This window comes from Saimiri boliviensis, chromosome 21 (assembly GCF_048565385.1).
Source record: "Saimiri boliviensis isolate mSaiBol1 chromosome 21, mSaiBol1.pri, whole genome shotgun sequence".
NCBI lineage: Eukaryota > Metazoa > Chordata > Mammalia > Primates > Cebidae > Saimiri > Saimiri boliviensis.
In genome coordinates, this window is record NC_133469.1 from 24,060,123 (window position 1) to 24,079,265 (window position 19,143).

General features: G+C 50.8%; 1 protein-coding gene and 1 non-coding gene across 3 annotated transcripts; both read left to right on the top strand.

The window, feature by feature from the left end:
• The first annotated feature begins 244 nt into the window (after positions 1–244).
• Positions 245–385, top strand: LOC120361073 (U4 spliceosomal RNA). The gene has a single exon (XR_005577435.1). It is a non-coding gene; the product is annotated as a U4 spliceosomal RNA (small nuclear RNA).
• Positions 386–4,837: 4,452 nt separating this feature from the next.
• Positions 4,838–18,617, top strand: ZNF74 (zinc finger protein 74). 2 transcript variants are annotated; one of them, XM_010330493.3, is made up of 5 exons: positions 4,838–4,954; positions 5,960–6,045; positions 10,932–11,058; positions 11,584–11,685; positions 15,569–18,617. In XM_010330493.3, the coding sequence occupies exons 1-5, from the start codon at positions 4,921–4,923 to the stop codon at positions 17,158–17,160; spliced, it is 1,941 nt and encodes a 646-aa protein (XP_010328795.1). In that variant the 5' UTR covers positions 4,838–4,920; the 3' UTR covers positions 17,161–18,617. The 2 variants fall into 2 exon arrangements, with proteins under 2 accessions (XP_010328795.1, XP_074247471.1); XM_074391370.1 differs by lacking the exons at positions 4,838–4,954; positions 5,960–6,045; positions 10,932–11,058; positions 11,584–11,685 and adding an exon at positions 13,037–13,410.
• The last annotated feature ends 526 nt before the right edge of the window (positions 18,618–19,143 follow it).

Sequence of the window (19,143 nt, forward strand, 5' to 3'; positions counted from 1 at the left end):
GATTTGCATAAGATTCCTTAGCGTCCCAAACGAATCTTTTTACCGTTTCCAAAATCTGAATCTTTGACCCGAGATGTTCAACAACAAGAAACCCTACATGCATTTAAAGCCCACGTGTAGATGGGCTTTAAATACAGCGGGCGGCGTGGGGATACGTCGTATCCACAGACGTTTTGGCAGGCACTCACCCTCAATGAAATGGTAGTTATGATCCGTGGGGGAGTAGGGCAAGAAATACAGCTTTAGCTTTGCGCAGTGGCAGTATCGTAGCCAATGAGGTTTAGCCGAGGCGCGATTATTGCTAATTGAAAACTTTTCCCAATACCCCGCCATGACGACTTGAAATACAGTCGGCGTCGGCAATTTTTGGCAGTCTCTGCGGAGACTGAGTCCTAAGTTTTAAAAAAAGTGACTGGGCACGGTGGTTCCAAGCCGGGTGGATCACGAGGTCCAAAGTTAGAAACCATCCTGGTCAACATGGTGAAACCCCATCTCTACTAAAAACACGAAAAAATTAGCTGGGCATGGTGGCGCGTGCCTGTAATCCCAGCTACCCAGGAAGCTGAGGCAGGAGCATTGCCTGAACCCAGGAGGCGGAGGTTGCGGTGAGCCGAGATCGCGCCATTGTACAGCCTGGGTAACAAGAGCGAAACTCCATCTCAAAAAAAAAAAAAAAAAAAGTAATAGCAAATAATGTGGTTTGTATGTATGTCGGCTGTTACGTTTATTGAACTGCCGCGTTTTGTCTTTTCTTTCAGAAATTAGTAATTTTTTTAAAGTCGTCGTTTTCACTGGCTGAGGTATCTTTTCTTTCATTCAGAAATTAGTAATTTTATTTATTTATTTATTTACTTATTTATTTTTTGAGGCGGAGTTTCGCTTGTTACCCAGGGTGGAGTGCAATGGCGTGATCTCAGCTCACCACAACCTCCACCTCCTGGGTTCAAGCAATTATCTTGCCTCAGCCTCCGGAGTAGCTGGGACTACAGGCGCGCCACCACCATGCCCAGGTAATTTGTATTTTTAGTAGAGACAGGGTTTCACCATGTTGACCAGGATGGTCTCGATCTCTTGACCTCATGATCCACCCACCTCTGCCTCCCAAAGTGCTGGTATTATAGGCGTGAGCCACCGCACCTGGCTTTTTATTTTTAGACAGGGTCTTGCTCTGTCACCCAATGTAGTGGCATGATATGATCACGGCTCACTGCAACCTCCAACCTCCACCTGCTGGGCTCAAATGATCCTCCCACCTTTACCACCAGTAGCTGGGACTACACATGCATGCCACCACTCCCAGCTAATTTGTGCATTTTGTGTACAGACAGCATTCTGCCATGCTGCCCAGGCTGGTCTCAAACCCCTGGGCTTAAGGGATCCTCCCAACTTGGCCTCCCAGAGTGCTGGTTTTACAGGTGCAAACTACCACGCCTGGGCAAATTGCTCACCTTGATCCTGTGGAAGAGTCATTTTAGGCTTTTTAACATAGGAGGAAAGGCAAAACTAAAATAGACCTAGGGTGAAATCCTCAGCTTTGACCTATAGTCCTTAATGCTAAGTCATGAACCTTTAGGGGGATCCAGTGGAAAGCATGAATATTTAAGAGATCCCTTGGTGGGATTCAAATGCCAAATTCTATAGAAATCTCCACGTGGCTTTTTCATTTCCTGTTAATGCTTTCTCTTGGGTTTCTTGGAATCTTATACCATGAGGAGGCATGCAAGGATTTGAAAGAAATTTTTATTCAAATTCTCAGGCTAACCCCGATTTGACTGTCTCTGTTCCTGGACTTTGCCTGTCAACTTAGAAACACGTTGGAGGCCCCAAACTCTGACCTCTATGTCATCAGCCCATTAAAGCTACTGCTTTCTTCCGAGATCTATTTCTCTGTGCAAGTTTAGAATTGTTATTGGCAAGAGAGTTTGTCTGATACAAACCACGTTGTGATTATTGGAACAGGTGTTTGTTTGTTTGTTTGACACAGGGTCTTGCTCGTTCCCCAGGCTGGAGTGCAGTGGCACAATCATGGTTCACTGCAGCCTCGATTGCTGGGTTCAAGCCATCCTCCCACCTCAGTCTCCTGAGTAGCTGGGATGACAGGCATAACAGCATCATGCCCGGCTAATTTTTGTATTTTTAGTAGAGACGGGGTTTCACCATGTTGCCCAGGCTAGTCTCAAAGTCTTGAGCTCAGGCAGTCCATCCACTTCGGTCTCCCAAAGTGTTGGGATTACAGGTGTGAGCCACTGTCTCAGGGCTGGAACAGGTATTAAAAATATTTTCTCAGGCCAGGTGCTGTGGCTCATGCCGGTAGCCCCAGCACTTTGGGAAGCCAAACCGGACAGATCTCTTGAACTCAGGAGTTTGACACCAGTCTGGCCAACATAGTGAAACCTTGTCTCTAGAAAAAATAACAAAAGGCTGAGGTGGGAGGATCATGAGGTCAGGAGTTCGAGACCAGCCTGACCAACATAGTGAAAGCCCATCTCTACTACATTTCCCAGAAGAGTGTGCTACATGCTAGGCATGGTGGAATGCCCCTGTGATTCCAGCTACTCTGGAGGCTGAGGTGGGAGGACTGCTTGAGCCAGGAAGGCCAAGATTGCAGTGAGCCAAGATCGCACCACTGCACTCCAGCCTGGGCCACAGAGCAAGACACTGACACTGTCTTGCTCTGTAAGTAAGTAAATAAATAAATAAAAATAAAATAATTTTTCAGTTGTAACACCAAGTATTTAATGTAGTAAGACATTATTGTGTTTTGGTCTTTAATATCTTCTACTTTAGGCTGGGCATGGTGGCTCACACCTGTAATCCCAGCACTTTGGGAGGCCAAGGCAGGCAGATCACCTGAGCTCAGGAGTTCGAGACCAGCGTGGCCAACATGGTGAAACCCTGTCTCTACCAAAAATACAAAACAAACAAAAAAATTATCTAGGCATGGTGGTGTGCACCTGTAGTCCCAGCTACTCAGGAGGCTGAGGCAGGAGAATCACTTGAACCCAGGAGGCAGTGGTTGCAGTGAGCCAAGATTGCACCACTGCACTTCAGCATGGGTGACAGAGCAAGACTCCATCTAAAAAACAAACAAACAAAAACCATACAAAAATAAAATCTTCCAGCCGGGCACGGTGGCTGATGCCTGTAATACCAGCACTTTGGGAGGCCGAGGTGGGGAGATCATGAGGTCAGGAGTTCGAGACCAGCCTGACCAACATGGTGAAACCCCTTCTCTACTAAAATACAAAAATTAGCTGGACGTGGTGGCACGTGCCTGTAATCCCAGCTACTCAAGAGGCTGAGGCAGGAGAATCGCTTGAACCTGGGAGGCAGAGGTTGCAGTGAGCTGAGATTGTGCCACTGCACTCCATCCTGGGCGACAGAGTGAGACTGTGTCTCAAAACAAAATAAAATAAAATCTTCCACTTTAAAAATGGTATATAGGGCTGGGCGCGGTGGCACAAGCCTGTAATCCCAGCACTTTGGGAGGCCGAGGCGGGTGGATCACGAGGTCAAGAGATCGAGACCATCCTGGTCAACATGGTGAAAACCCGTCTCTACTAAAAATACAAAAAAATTAGCTGGGCATGGTGGTGTGAGCCTGTAATCCCAGCTACTCAGGAGGCTGAGGCAGAAAAATTGCCTGAACCCAGGAGGCGGAGGTTGCGGTGAGCCGAGATCGCGCCATTGCACTCCAGCCTGGGTAACAAGAGCGAAACTCTGTCTCAAATAATAATAATAATAATAATAATAATAATAATTGTTAGCAAACCTCCCTGGGTTGCTGTGAGCATTCTGCCGGAACATGCACGTCAGGTTCTCGAAGCAGGTCTGGCGTGTGGTTGGTACTCAGCACATATTTGCTGTTCCTGTCGCTGGCGTCATCACTGTGTTCATGGTAGAGCCCTGTGCCACGACTGGGCCGCCACCCAGACCTTCCTTTCCCGCCCTGAGGGTGAACTGTGGACAGGGCTCTCCCAACTCTGGAGACCCCGCCTGTGAGCCTCAGATGTGTGGCTGCAGAAGGAGGAGAGGGAGCAGGGCCTCTGGAAAACCCCTCGAAGCCAGGCCCACCACCCCCAGAGCCAGGGCTTGAATCTTGTCTGCACACAGATGTGGGAGACGCGGACGAACTCCATTTGGAGACATGGACGAACTGACAGGATAATTCCTAGTCCCTGGGCACCGCCCTCCTAATATCTTGGCAATTAGACACCTATGCAGCGGCCCTACACTGGTCCGCACATGAAGATACACAGCGACGTTTGCCCGCAAGAGCATAGCGGGATCCCGGCTGCGGGCCCGGGAACTATATTTCCCGGAAGGCTGTGCTACATACTCGTCGGCGTCCAGACGCAAGCACGTCCCCGGCCACCCTCTGGGAAACGGAGTCCAACGCTTGCGCGGCGCAAAGTCTCCCGGGAGGTGTAGTTCGCGCCCGTTCCGCGCAGGCGCACTTTTTCGCGGCGGCCGCCGGCTGCTCTTTGTGGTAGTCGCCGCCCTTTTGTGGAAGTCCCGTCCGCTCAGTCGCCCGTACCTCAGACCGTCGGCGGTCTCTGTCCGCCTCGGGACCTCTCCGCTGGCCGCTGCGCGTCCGATGGCTCCGGGCTGCGGAACTTTAGGCCTGGCCCTGGCCTCCGGGCGCGGGTTCGCCCGGAGGAGCGTGTGGCGGGGGTGTGCCGGGGCGTGCGTGGTCCGGGCACGGGGCTGAGCCCGGTGTGGGGCGTGGGTGTCTGCGGAGCCGGGCGCGGGGAGGGGCCTCCGTGCGTGTGACCGTGCAGCGGTGGGCGCGTGGCCGCCCCGCGAGGCGCCGCTGCGGGACCCGGAGCCCCAGGAGCAGGACTCGCTCCTTTGGGCCTGCCCCGGGTCCGGGAGGCTGCAGAGCTGCCCACTCCTCCCGGGGAGGCTGTCGTGGGGGCCATGGAGACCCCTGCCCCGGAGTCCGAGAAGACAGGTATAGCTTCGCTCTTGTCGTCAGCGTGTCTGTGGATTTGCACGTGAGGATATTGACACTCAGAGAGATCAGGCCAGTGTCCCAGAAGCATCCAGCATCTTTTTTTTTTTTTTTTTTTTTTTTTTTTTTTTTGGAGACAGAGTCTCGCTCTGTCGCCAGGCACCAGGCTAGAGTGCAGTGGCTCGGTGTCGGCTCACCGCAACCTCCACCTCCCTGGGTTCAAGCAATTCTCCTGCCCCAGCCTCCCGAGTAGCTGGGACTACAGACGCGCACCACCATGCCCAGCTAATTTTTATATTTTAGTAGAGACGGGGTTTCACCGTGTTGGCCAGGATGGTCTCGATCTCTTGACCTCGTGATCCGCCCGCCTCGGCCTCCCAAAGTGCTGGGATTATAGGCGGGAGCCCCCGCGCCCGGCCTTTTTTTTTTTTTTTTTTTTTTTAATATGGAGTCTCACTGTGTCACCCAGGCTGGAGTGCAATGGCTTGATCTCGGCTCACTGCAACCTCCGTCTCCCGGGTTCAAGCGATTCTGCCGCCTCAGCCTCCCGAGCTACTGGGATTTCAGGTGCGCGCCACCACGCCTGGCTAATTTTTGTGTTTTTAGTAGAGACGGGCTTTCGCCATGTTGCCCAGGCTTATCTTGAGCTTAAGCGATCTACCTGCCTCGGCCTCCTAAGTGCTGGAATTACAAGTGTGAGCCACTGCACCTGGCCTCCTGCTTCTTTCTTCCCCGTGCCCAACCATTTGTTCCCACTCAAACGTGCTTGATGGGGGGGAATAGCAGTTCTTTTCTGCATGAATTGGAGTGTCTGAGACACAGGCAGAATTATCCCTTGATGCTGTATCAGCTGGTGCTCGTTCCCCAACTTTGGGGCTTGTTCCCCACCCGGCCTGGCTGGCAAGTTCTGCCTCCTCTCTGATTCTCACTTGTGCCACGATAGGAGGGCTTTAAGCTCAGCCGTGAACCTGGCGGCCATGCCTTACCTCATTTCTCCTTCTCCAGCTCTTTCCTCTCAGGATACTGCTCTTTCCCTGAAAAAGAATCCCGAGGATATATCGGGTTGGGGTCTTCCGGAAGCCAGGTCCAAGGTGAGTGGTTGTGTGTTCGTCGTTCTTTATGAAGAGGGCTGGCACATTCCCTCCCCAGCTCTGGATCGTCAGCCTTTCACAGACCTTCATCCTTGTACCTGCGGGCCAGTCCTCGGGAAGCTTTGGGCAGGGGGAACAGCTCCAATTGAAGAGTCCAGATGTTGCCCCAGGTGTGCCCTCAAGATGAACTCTGTGGAATGGCTCTTCCAGCCTGATTTGGTGGGCCAGTTGCCGGGCTGAGAGCTCTGGGGAGTGGTTTTAGTAGAACCTGAGAAAGCAGGTGGTGGCTCATATGGGGTGGCATTGCCTGTCCACGTCCTGGCCAGGGGTTGGTGCAGGGTGTTTGCATCGTTGGTTCTTGTTTGGGGAGTTTACTGGGATGGAATCAGGCAGGGGCACTGGGGCAGACGAGGAAGGGCTGGATCGCAGCACTGGGTTAAGAATGACAATAAGAGACACATCCCTGTGTTGTTTCCTCTGTACCCGGCCCCTGGCATGGGGCCTTCATGGAGAGACCTGGAGATTTAGAGAATCTGGGAGCTCAGCCATGAATTGGCCCTGGGCACTTCTGCAACCAAATGGGACCCAGATGCCTCATTTTACAGACTGTGGGCTCTGTTCCTCATTGTGTTTTTCTGCCTCAACCACCCGGTAGTAGTTAGAAGCATGCAGTTGACAAAGAGAGTACAGTGGAGTGAAAGATCTGGAGGGATGAGGGGTCTTTTGATTTTTTTTTTTTTTTTTTAGCATTTTGTGATTTTTGTCAGTCTGCCACTCAAAAGAGGTGATAGCTGATTACAGACAAGCTAGAAACAGCTGTAAAACGCATATTGCGAGATGTACCTCACTTCTGTAGTGTGTCCCAATGCTTTATACTTCTCAAGAAACTTGCAGTCAAATGCAACACATGTTCCTTGATTAGGGTATAGATTTTTTAAAAAGTGATAAAGGGGAGTTTGGGACAATTGAGGAAATTTGAAAGTGGGCTGTATCTTAGGTCATATTGTATCATAGTAAATTTCTTGGGTGTGATAATAGTACTGTGATTATATGAGAGAATATCCACAGGAGATACAAGCTGAAGACTGTAGGGTGAAATGTCATGACATCTGCAACTTGTCTTCAAATGTTCATCCGAAAACAATGTGTGTGCATGTGCCAGGCACGGCAGCTCACACCTGTAATCCCAGCACTTTGGGAGACTGAGGTGGGTAGATCATAAGGTCAGGAGTTCAAGACCAGCCTGGCTAAGATGATGAAACCCCATCTCTACTACAAATTACAAAAAAAAATTAGCTGGGTGAGGTAGCACTTGCCTGTAATCCCAGCCACTCAGGAGGCTGAGGCAGGAGAACTGCTTGAACCTGGGAGGTGGAGGTTATGGTGAGCTGAGATCATACCACTGCACTCCAGGCTGGGTGACAGATTGAGACTGTGTCTCAAAAAAAAAAAAATGCGTGTGCATGTATGGATGTGTGTGTGTCTGTGCAGCTACCTTAAGGTGGTAGGGCCCTTTTTGTGCATATATTATTCCTATTCCTAAAATATTAGCTTGTTAGATCTGTGAATAACCAGTTGACTCTCCTGAGTACATATCACCTTTGGCATTTTCTCTTGACAGTCTCATTCACACTCACAGTTCAAGTTTTTCTGTCTCCTGGGACATCTTGTGTCATCTGTTCTGACTTCTCTGCTAGTGTCATTTCCACATCAGCATCCTGATTCCAACACATACTCTCTGGGCTTTTTTTTTTTTTTTTTTCCTAGTGAGAGTCGCTCCCTGTCACAGACTGGAGTGCAGTGGCGCTATCTTGGCACACTGCAACCTCCACCTCCCAGGCTCAAGCGTTTCCCCTGCCTCAGCCTCCCAAGTAGCTGGGACTACAAGCCTGTACCAACACCTCCAGCTAATTTTGTGTGTGTATGTTTTAGTAGAGACAGAGTTTCACCATGTTGGCCAGGATGGTCTCAATCTCCTAACCTTGTGATCTGCCCGCCTCAGCCTCCCAAAGTGCTGGGATTATAGGCGTGAGCCACCAAACCCAGCTCTCTGGGCTTCTTATTCCCTTTCCTGCAGAATGAAGACACTGGACATGGGCTTCTCCCAGTGGGCCAGAAATACCCACCAAAAAGGCCTGTGTGGGCCTCAGACCCTCCCCTACTCTTGCTGGTTGATGCTCCCCACGCTGAAGCCATGTAAACTCTGACAGCCCCGCTGGCCAGCACCGTATCTGATGCCTCTGGAGCTATTTTTTATTTTTTATTTTTTATTTTTTTTTTTTGAGACGGAGTCTCGCTTTGTCGCCCAGGTTGAAGTGCAGTGGCAGGATCATAGCTCACTGCAGCCTCCAACTCCTGGGCTTAAGCAGATCTCCCACCTCAGCCTCCTGAGTAGTTGGGACCAAGGTGTGCGCCCCCAGGCTCAGCTTGCAGCTTTTGTTTCAACCCGTTTTCTCCTTCCCTCAGCTATCGTCATCCGTCATGTTTGAGTGTGTTCTCACATTTGTCCTCATCTCTACCTCCTCATCTGAAATCCAGTGTTTTGGGGGGTCAGGTTTTATTGAAGTATAATTTATATACAACACAGTTGTGCAATTTTAAGTATACAGTTTGATGAGGTTTGGAAACATATACAGTTGTGTATATGTTTCCAAAGCACCACAATCATGATATGGGACATTTCCATCACCCAGAAATGTCCTCATGCCCCTGTGCGTTCAGTCCTCTCCCCTTGGTCACCACTGTAGTTTGGCTATAATTTTTCCTCTTTAAGGATTGAATATGGAATCTATACTTTGTGGTCTTTTGTCTCTGCTTGATTTCGCTTAGCATGTGTGTTTGAGTTTATCCATGTTCTTGTGTGAATCACGAGTTTGTTCCTTTTTATTGGTGAGCGAGATTCCATTTATATTAGTCTGCTAGGGCTGCCATAACACAGCATGGCAGGAGGGCTTAAACAACAGAAATGGATTTTCTCACAGCTCAGGAGGCAAGAAGACAGATCAAGGTGTCAGCAGGTTGACTTCTTCAGAGGCTTCTCTCCTTGGCTTGTAGATGATGGCCAACTTTTCCCTGAATCTTCACATGGTCTTACCTCCTCTATATCTGTGTCCAAATTTCCTCCTCTTATGAGGATACCAGTTTTACTGGATTAGGGCCCACTGTAATGAATTCATTTTAACTTACTTACTTCTTTAAAGAACTTCTTTCCAGGCCAGGTACAGTGGCTCATGCCTGTAATCCCAGCATTTTGGGAGGCTGAGGTGGGTGGATCACCTGAGGTCAGGAGTTCAGAACCAGCCTGGCCAACATGGTAAAACCCTGTCACTACTGAAAATACAAAAATTAGCCAGGCATGGTGGCGCACACCTTTTATCCCAGCTACTTGGGAGGCTAAGGCAGTAGAATCTCTTGAACCCCAGAGGCAGAGGTTGCAGGGAGCTGAGACTGTACCACTGCTGCACTCCAGCCTGGATGACAGAGTGAGACCCTGTCTCAAAAAAAAAAAAAAAAGAACTTTGCTCAGCGTTACTGAGGGTTCAGACAAGAATTTGGCGAGATATAGGTGATGGGGAGGAAGGCAGCACATCACACTGCCATGTGTGTACCTATGTAACAATCTTGCGTGTTCTTCACATGTACCCCAAAACCTAAAATGCAATTTAAAAGTAAATAAATAAATAAATAAATGAAAAAGAAAAAGAAAAAAGAATTTGAGGTGGGGAGTATACAATTCAGCCTGTTACTCCACCGGTTGGATATTCCACAGTCTGATTATCCAGTCACCAGGTCATGGACATGTTGGTTGTTCATAGGCCTTTGCGATTGCAGTAAACCTGCTGTAAATGTTTGAGTACACATATGGCTGTGTGTTTTAATTTCTCTTGCATAAATACCTAGGTGTGAAATTGCTGAGTCATATAGTAAATATATGTTTAATTACCAATTTTATTAATCTTTTCAAAGAACTATTTTTTTGATTTCATTGATTTTCAGGTATTACAGGCATGAGCCACTGTGCCCGGCCTTGCTATTAGTTTTCTATGTCCTATGTCTTTTTGTTTTTCTTTTCCTCCCTTAATGCCTTCTTCTGAGGTAAACACATACTGTTCTAACACATATACTCTTAATTCTGATTTCATTAATATTTTTTACCTTTTAGTTATTTGATTGGATGCTGGACATTGTGCATTTTACCTTGTTGAGTAGGTTTTTGGAATTCCTTAAGTGTTTCTGGGATGCAGTGCAATTACTTGACATCTATTTGATCCTTTCAAGGATCAAAGCAAGTGTGGAGTTGGTTGGTGGCCAGGATGCCCAGGTCCGGGGGAGCATGCAGGAAGGATGGGAAGGCAGTCAGGTGAGGACTGCAGGTAGCCTCCCTCAGTCCCTTGGGGCACAGAACTTGCTGATTTATACAAGGTTTCCTTCCTTAGAGTGTAGTAACAGTTTCTAGTCTGGGTTCAGATCCTTTTGCATTAGTGAGTTTTGAATAGAGTTGCTGGGATTTTTGTACTATTAATATTTTTTCAAGTTTTTAAGTTTGAAATTCTTGACCCCAGAAAGCATAGCATCCCACCCAGGACTTAGAGCTTGATGCAACAGCCATGTACATCCCTGCCCCCAAGCCCCATCTCAACTTGCCGTGGCCCAGTGGTATCTATTCAGACCTGCTTTCCCATTCTAGAAGGCGGTCGGGGGATGCATGCCGATTCCCAGCCCCAATTTCAGTCATGTCACTGTCTGTAACACAACCTTCTATGCGTGAGAGAAGATCACCTGAGGTTAACCCTTTATTCATAGGGTCCTTAATCAATCTGTGGCTCCCTTGGAACCATGGATACAGAATCAGTTCTGGGTGAGTGAGAACCTCTATGTCATTTCAGGAATCAGTGAGTTTCAAGGATGTGGCTGTGGACTTCACCCAGGAGGAGTGGGGTCAGCTAGACTCCCCTCAGAGGGCACTGTACCGGGATGTGATGTTGGAGAACTACCAGAACCTTCTTGCCCTAGGTAAGATTCCCCCACCCCCTCCCCGCCCCCCGGGCTGGGCATCTGCTGTCAGTCTTCTTCTGTATGGTGGATATTAAGGAGGATCCCTTCAGTCCTGGCCCTGGTGCCAGGCATGTCATGGAGTGGGAAACAAGGCCTGTGCCTTGGGGCATTCATGGCCAGGGGCCTCGGCCATGCCAGAAGTTGTCAGGGGACAGTATGGGATCTGATAGCATCCTCGCTTGGCATTTCCCTTGGTCTTGGGGTGGGGATAGGGAGAGAAGAGAGGAAGGTGGAACCCTGGAGCCCAGCTGGCTCTGGAATGGTCCTGAAGCAATTAAGTGAAGACGTCAGCACATGCGGGGTCTTCAGAGTGTGCACTGGAATTGGGTTCCAGTCTGAAACCCCTCACCACTTTTGGTCCAGAGGGTCTCCTGTTCCCAGAGAGGGTGTCCACATCACAGGCCTTGTCCTTGTTAGGGGACGTCCCATAAGGTTGACTGGGCCTGGAGAGCCACAGCATGCCCAGCCACGCTTTCTCCTTAGGAGCAGGGCCTCCACTGCACAAGCCAGACGTGATCTCCCATCTGGAACGAGGCGAAGAGCCATGGTGCATGCAGAGGGACGTCCCTGGAGGGCCCTGTCCAGGTGAGCAGAGGCACAGGTGGAAGGGTACCCCGGCCCCCCGCGCACCTCCTCCTGCAGCTCCTGTTTTCCCCCTCAGTTCACCCTAGCTCCGTGTCCCCATCTCAGGGCCCCTGCCACACCCTCCCGCCTGCCTCCATTCAGCACATACTGAGCACCGCCTGTGTGCTAGGGCCTGTTCTGGGATACAACAGGGGACAAACCCGGCCATTGGGACCAAATAGATACCTGCTGATGGGGATGGGGAGGCAGGAATAGAAAGATTGAGCCAGTGGCATTGACTGGCAGCCGGGGGTGTGTGGCACTGGGGGCAGGGGACTGCCAGGGGTGGGGCAGCTGGTGGTGGTCAGTGTCAGCGTCAGGTCCAGGGTCAACATCAGCATTAGGGTCAGCATCAGTGTCAGTGTCAGCATCACAATCAGGGTCAGGGCCAGTATCTGCATCAGAATCAGCATCAGCGTCAGGGCCAGGGCCAGCCTTAGTGTCAGTATCAGCGTCAGCATCAGGGTCAGCATCAGGATCAGGGCCAGGGCCAGGGCCAGCGCCAGCATCAGCGTCAGGTCAGTGTCAGCATCAAAGCCAGTGTCAGGGTCAGGGTCAACGTCAGTGAGGGCTTCAAGCCTGCGGCCAAGATGGCAGCCCTCCGTGAGGGAAAGGGGACCAGGGTGGGTCCTGAGCAGAATGTGGTCTTTTTTTCTTCTCCGACATTCTTTTTGTAGACTACTCTTCTGAGTTGATTGATAAATAAGTGAATTAAATAATTTCTGCAGAATTTAGTGGACAGTCACTGCTGAGCACGTTAGTTGTCTGGAAAGCTTGAGAAACACCTTTCTTTGGGAAAGGCAGCTGACAAGCTGTGGAGTGCAAAGCATGGGGTTCAGGGAAGACAGCCCCTCCTCTGTCCCTGTTCCACTCCCACACACCACCCAGCCCCAACCTGCAACAGCAGCTGCAGCTCCAGCTTCCTGGTCTTTATTTCTTACCCCAGCCTCTGATACTTGCCAAAATTACAAGTTTTTTAAAGTTCCTCTTTAACAAAATTGTAAGTTTTAAAAACTTCATATTTTTGTTTGGTTCGTATATGAATATACTGAAAATGAGGCTGAAATGTTGTTGAAATCCCCGCATAATCTTTCCACCCAGAGATAACTGTTCTCTGGTAACTGATCATGTTACTGTTTCCTCTGGGCTGTTCCTCTGTATGTGGATAGACGTTTCTAAAGCTGCACACAGCTGGCATGGGGCTCACACCTGTAATCCCAGCACTTTGGGAGGCCAAGGCAGGTGGATCACTTGCAGTCAGGAGTTGGAGACCAGCCTGCCCAACGTGGCGAAACCCTGTCTCTACTAAAAATACAAAAATCAGCCAGGTGTGGTGGTGGGCATCTATAATCCCAGCTACTCTGGAGGCTGAGGCAGGAGAATCGCTTGAACCCAGGAGGCAGAGGTTACAGTGAGCCATGATCGCACCATTGCACTCCAGCCTGGGTAACAGAGCTAAACTCCGTCTCAAAGAAAGAAGGAAAGAAAAGAAAGAGAGAGAGAGAAAAAGAAGGAAGGAAGGAGAAAGGGAAAGAGAGAGAAAGAAGAAAGAAAGAAAAAAAGGAAAGAAAAAGAAAGAAAAGAAAGAAAGAAGGAGAAAGAAAGAAATGAAAGGAAGGCAAGCCTTACGTATCTTGGAAGCCCAGCGTGCACTCCGGACTCTGGCTTCTGCACTGCCATGGCGTGGTGAGCATCCTCGTGTGATGTTTACTGATTGCACACTGACTCTTAGATGAATGTGCCCTGGTGTGTTGTTGGCCCTTCTTGCTGCCAACATGACTTTTTTTTTCTGGCCTGGGCCTCTTCTCTCTGCTCTGTGGACCTTCCCTAGACTCTCACCTCCCACTTGGTGTGGGTGTGGTCTACACTGCAGCAATACCGGCTGAGCTGCAGCCCTCTGTCACCCACTGCCTCTGCCTGCACGTCTAAAAGCAGACTTGGAACTTGCCCTTCCTCCTCCCGTTCCTGTCTTTGTAAAAGCTTCCACCATCCACTCAGGCTTGGGTGTTTGCTGAACTGTCACCCTCCCCCGCATTTCCTCCCCTGCCACCTTCAGTCAACAGCTAAGGCCATCAGTTTTAGCTCCTAAATAGGTCTTAGATCTGCTGCTTTCTGTTCATTTTCACAGCCTTGGTACCAGTTTGAAGTTGCCATTTTTTACCTGAATTATTCAGATGGCCTCCCTAACCCGCTTCCCTAACTCCACCTTAAACATCACCAAAGCCACCTTCAAGATAAACCGTTAATGCCAGGCACAGGGGCTCACACATCTAATCCCAGCACTTTGAGAGGCCAAGGTGAGAGGATTACCTGAGTCCAGGAGTTGGAGGTTGCAGTGAGCCATGATTGCACCCCTGTACTGCAGCCTGGACAACAGAGCGAGACCCTGTCCCCAACGCCTGCTCCACCCCCACTCCAAGACACCATTATGATCATGTCATCCTCTGTGCAAAAGGCCTTTCTTCCCCGGCTGCTGTCCGAGTCAGGCATCTGATCACCTTGAACCCGTCCACCCTTCCAGGGTCACCTCTCAGCCTTCCTGCCTCTGCATGTCTTGTCTTCATCCTACTGTCTCAGCTCTGAACTTTTTGCATGTGCTGTTCCCTCTCCTGCTGGCTACCTTCCAGTGTGTCATGGCCAGTTCCACTTGCCCTGCCCTTCCACACGGGTTGGGGCCACAGGCAGCACCACCATACAGCTCTGCCCACTGCACTAGACTACTTCCTTTTAAGCCTGGGGAGGACAGAATTAGAAATAAAATCTCCTGCCCACTCAGAAAACCTTGCTATAGAGATAGAAAAGAAAAAAAGCCTTCTTATTTAATACAGGTTTAATCAGATGTGGTGTGCAGCAGAGAAAGAAACCTCCCCTTTTGACAGAGGAGACATATCCAACCCAGCACACAGGGCAACTGTCTTCACCTAAAGGAAGAATACAGCTTTTTGCTTCTTCTCTTTTTTTTTTTTTTTTTTTTTTTTTTTTTTTTTTTTTTTGAGACTGGGTCTCCCTCTCTCCCAGGCTGGGGTGCAGTGGCATGATCATAGCTCGCAGCCTCAACCTCCCCAGGCTTGGGTGATCCTCCGACCTCAGCCTCCTCAGTAGCTGGGACTATAGGCATGTGCCATCATTCCTGGCTAATTTTATATTTTTTATAGAGACTGGTCTTGATCAGAGTTCAAGTGATCTGCCCACCTTCACCTCCCAAAGTGCTGGGATTACAGGCATGAGCCACTGCGCCCAGCCTCTTGTATCTTTTTGACAAGCAGGAAGGACTGGACTCTTGGACTAGGCTCATTTTGCTTCTGAAAAGATTTGCGGCATCTGGAGACAGAGAAAGCATTTGCAATTCCCAGGGTTCTAAAGGGCAGCGCTGGGGTGTAGGGGGTCATTTTTTCCTTTTTGCACCACAGATAATTTTTTAATTCATTTTTAAAAACCTGTATTTGCTCTGTGTGTTGTGAGCACTTGCCTGTCATGGTATTGACACACAACAGTCGGTCAGCCCAGCTTAGTGAGTGGAATCCTGATCACCGGCTCCCTGAGCTTCCCCCGTCTCAGCTCCCTTGGTGCTTGTAGCTGCGCTTTCAGGGATTCCCATGGCTTCTCCGCCTCTCCTGGTCTTTGCTGTCTGTGGCTCCTTCCGTTTTCTTCCTCTCCCTTCTTCCCAATCTTGCTTGCGCATCTCATCCTGGGCTGTCCCTTCTCTCTGCCTGCGCCTTCCAGCCTTGGCCCTGGTGGCCTCTCTCTTTTCCAGGCTTATCTGCATCTCCAGGTCAGTTCTCAAATCTGAACTCCAGGCCAGGTTTCCGCTTGCTCACAGAAAATCATTTTCAATATCTTACAGAATGGGAGATGAAGGAGGTGCCCTGTCAACAGCAGGGCATGTGCAAAGAAGAACCGGCTCAGGAGCCCACCTTGGAGTGGCCCGTGGGCGGGGCGCAGGCATGGGGGCGCCAGGCCTGTGCTCTGCAGAGGAGTCAGGCTGCGCCCTGGGCGCCCGCGCCTGCCAGCGTCTGGGACGTCCCTATAGAGGAATTCCCCCTCAGATGTGTCCTCTTCGCCCAGCAGCGCGTTCCCGGAGGGGAACGCTCTCTGGACACACACAAGGACGTCCAGGCCACTGAGCGCGGAACCAAGGCCCCCGCGAGACTGTGTGCAGGGGAAAATGCCTCCACGCCAAGGGAGCCCGAAAAGTTCCCTGCGGCGCGCCGGCAGCGCGGGGCAGGCGCCGGGGAGGGCGAGTTCCTGTGCGGCGAGTGCGGGAAGGCGTTCCGCCAGAGCTCCTCGCTGTCGCTGCACCGGCGCTGGCACAGCCGGGACAAGGCTTACAAGTGCGAAGAGTGCGGCAAGGCCTTCACATGGAGCACCAACCTCCTGGAACACCGGCGCATCCACACGGGCGAGAAGCCCTTCTTCTGCGGCGAGTGCGGGAAGGCCTTCAGCTGCCACTCGTCCCTCAACGTGCACCAGCGCATCCACACAGGCGAGCGGCCCTACAAGTGCAGCGCCTGCGAGAAGGCCTTCAGCTGCAGCTCGCTGCTCAGCATGCACCTGCGGGTGCACACGGGCGAGAAGCCCTACCGCTGCGGCGAGTGCGGCAAGGCCTTCAACCAGCGCACGCACCTCACGCGCCACCACCGCATCCACACGGGCGAGAAGCCCTACCAGTGCGGCTCCTGCGGCAAGGCCTTCACCTGCCACTCATCCCTCACCGTGCACGAGAAGATCCACAGCGGGGACAAGCCGTTCAAGTGCAGCGACTGCGAGAAGGCCTTCAACAGCCGCTCGCGCCTCACGCTCCACCAGAGGACGCACACGGGCGAGAAGCCCTTCAAGTGCGCCGACTGCGGGAAGGCCTTCAGCTGCCACGCGTACCTGCTGGTGCACCGGCGCACCCACAGCGGCGAGAAGCCCTTCCAGTGCGGCGAGTGCGGCAAAGCCTTCAGCTCCCACGCCTACCTCATCGTGCACCGGCGCATCCACACGGGCGAGAAGCCCTTCGACTGCAGCCGGTGTTGGAAGGCCTTCAGCTGCCACTCGTCCCTCATCGTGCACCAGCGCATCCACACCGGCGAGAAGCCCTACAAGTGCGGCGAGTGCGGCAGAGCCTTTAGCCAGAACCACTGTCTCATTAAACATCAGAAAATCCACTCCGGGGAGAAGTCGTTTAAGTGTGAGGAATGTGGGGAGATGTTCAACTGGAGCTCGCACCTCACTGAGCACCAGAGGCTGCACAGCGAGGGGAAGCCCTTGGCCATCCAGTTCAACAAACACTTGCTCAGCACATACTACGTGCCTGGCAGCCTGCTGGGTGCAGGGGATGCTGGGCTGAGGGACGTGGAGCCCATCAACGCCCTGGATGTGGCAAAGCTATTGTGCGTGGTTCCCCCGCGAGCTGGCAGGAGTTTCCCCCTGGGGAGCAAACCTCGAAACTAACATGATGTGTTCTGGGGTCAGTCGCCACTTTCTAAGCTACCCAACCAGAAAAGCAGCCCGATCCTCCCGCCCACCTTCCTCCAGGTGTGGGAGCCTTGCCTTATCACCCCAATCAGGTCTGCATGCCAGGTGCCTCGTTTAAAGTCAGTCACCTCCCCTGATGGACCACACTCCAGGAGGAGAGTAGAGAGCCATTTGAGCTAGTCCTGCCACCTGTTTTCCTTGATGGGCCTGGAAGTTGTTGACAAGGGGAACGGTCTTTCTTGCCCCTGAAAGGAAGGGACATCGTTCCGTGCCATGGCTCGCACCTATAATTTCAACACTGGGAGGCAAGGGGATCGCTTGAGCCCAAGAGTCCAGGATCGGCCTGGACAGCATGGTGAGACCTGGTCTCTACAAAAAATGCAAAAATTAGCCAGATGTGGTGGCATGTCTCTGTGGTCCCAACTACTGAGAAGGCTGAAGTGGGAGGATCACTTGAGCCTAGGCGGTCGAGGCTGCAGTGGGCCAAGATTCACACCACCGCACTGCAGCCTGGGTGACAAAGCAAGACCCTGTGTGAAATAAAAAGGAGGTATGTCAACTGTTGTATTCTCGGATGGGCTCCTGACATGGCTTCAGTCAGGAGTTTCCTCCATAAACTATTATTTTCAGAATAATAATTAACAAGAATTATGAATAGCATTACTTCCCAGTGAACATTATTATATTCCTAGAGAGGAGGATAACCTTGGGTGGTGGGCATTTGGAAAAAGCAAATTTCCTGGACTTACCTCATATAAATAGCTGTACTGCAGAGCTGTGTGTTAGTGGCAGTGCCGTCAGGGGCATTCCCACAGCCATCGCAGCATGGCCCAGCATCAGTAGCCAGGTCCTAACATGCCAATATCGCCTCTTGCCATCTAGCCCCTGGTGAGAAATTGGGAGCTCTCAGGCAGTGCCAAGGGCATCCAGGGAAGATGGGCACAACATCGGATATATGTGTCTGGAAGCTCCCCTTCACTGGCCAGGGCTGGGCAGGGCCACCCTGGCCTGGTGAGGCTACCCTGCAGGGCTTCTTAACCATGTAGCACCAGTCACCAGCCCAGGTCACAGAAGAAGCCCCAGCACCCACCGGAGAAGGGGAGCTGGAGCCCAGAGAGAGGGGGTTCCATGGTGGTCCCGCATGGAGCTGTGGTGCACACCCTGGAAAAGGTGGCTTTCCCTGTCCTGACAGTCTTCAGAGACAGGAAGACAGAGTTCATCCTGAATGACTGTTATTTCTACTTAGTCCTAAGCAAGAATAAGCTGCCCTCTTGGTGATAACACTTTACAGTTGTACAGAGTGCTATCATTTATAAGATGCTTTCAGTATGCTTTTTAAATTATGCAGGCAAAATAACCACACTTCAGAAAATGTGGACTTACAAAAAATAAAATGCCCGTAATTCTTAATAAAGCTGCATTTTGCACTTTGATACATTATTCTCTGCATTGTTCATATCAAATTTTGCATTATTTTAAACATAGCATATCTATAGTTTTTTATCTTGTTTCCGCCTTTAGCTTTGTAGCAGATTTTTTCAAGCATCTGAACTGTCCTTGTTATACTTCTAAACAGAGGCACAGTGTTCTGTCTGGGCTATTACATATTCTTGGTGGACGCTGAAGTTATTTCCATGGTGCAGTGGTGTGATCACAGCTCACTGAAAACTCAAACTTCCTGACTCAGGTGATCCTCCCACTTCAGCCTCCTGAGTGGGTGGGACTTTGGGACTATAGATGTGCACCACCATGCCCAGCTAAATTTGTTTTGGGCGGAGGAGGGGGTGGTCTCACTGTGTTGCCCAGGCTGGTATCGAACTCCTGGTCTCAAGTGATCCTCCCACCTCTGCCTCTCAGAGTACTGGGATTACAGGCATGAGCCACTGCACCCAGCCTATTGATCTTTCTTTTTGAAAACTATTTGAATATGTGCTTTGTCCCTCTTTATATTGGAGTCTT

Coding starts and splice junctions, on each gene's coding strand:
- ZNF74 (XM_010330493.3), top strand. CDS start 4,921: ATGGAGACCCCTGCCCCGGAGTCCGAGAAGACAG. Junction 4,955..5,959: donor CCCGGAGTCCGAGAAGACAG/GTATAGCTTCGC, acceptor CTCCTTCTCCAG/CTCTTTCCTCTCAGGATACT. Junction 11,059..11,583: donor CCAGAACCTTCTTGCCCTAG/GTAAGATTCCCC, acceptor CTTTCTCCTTAG/GAGCAGGGCCTCCACTGCAC.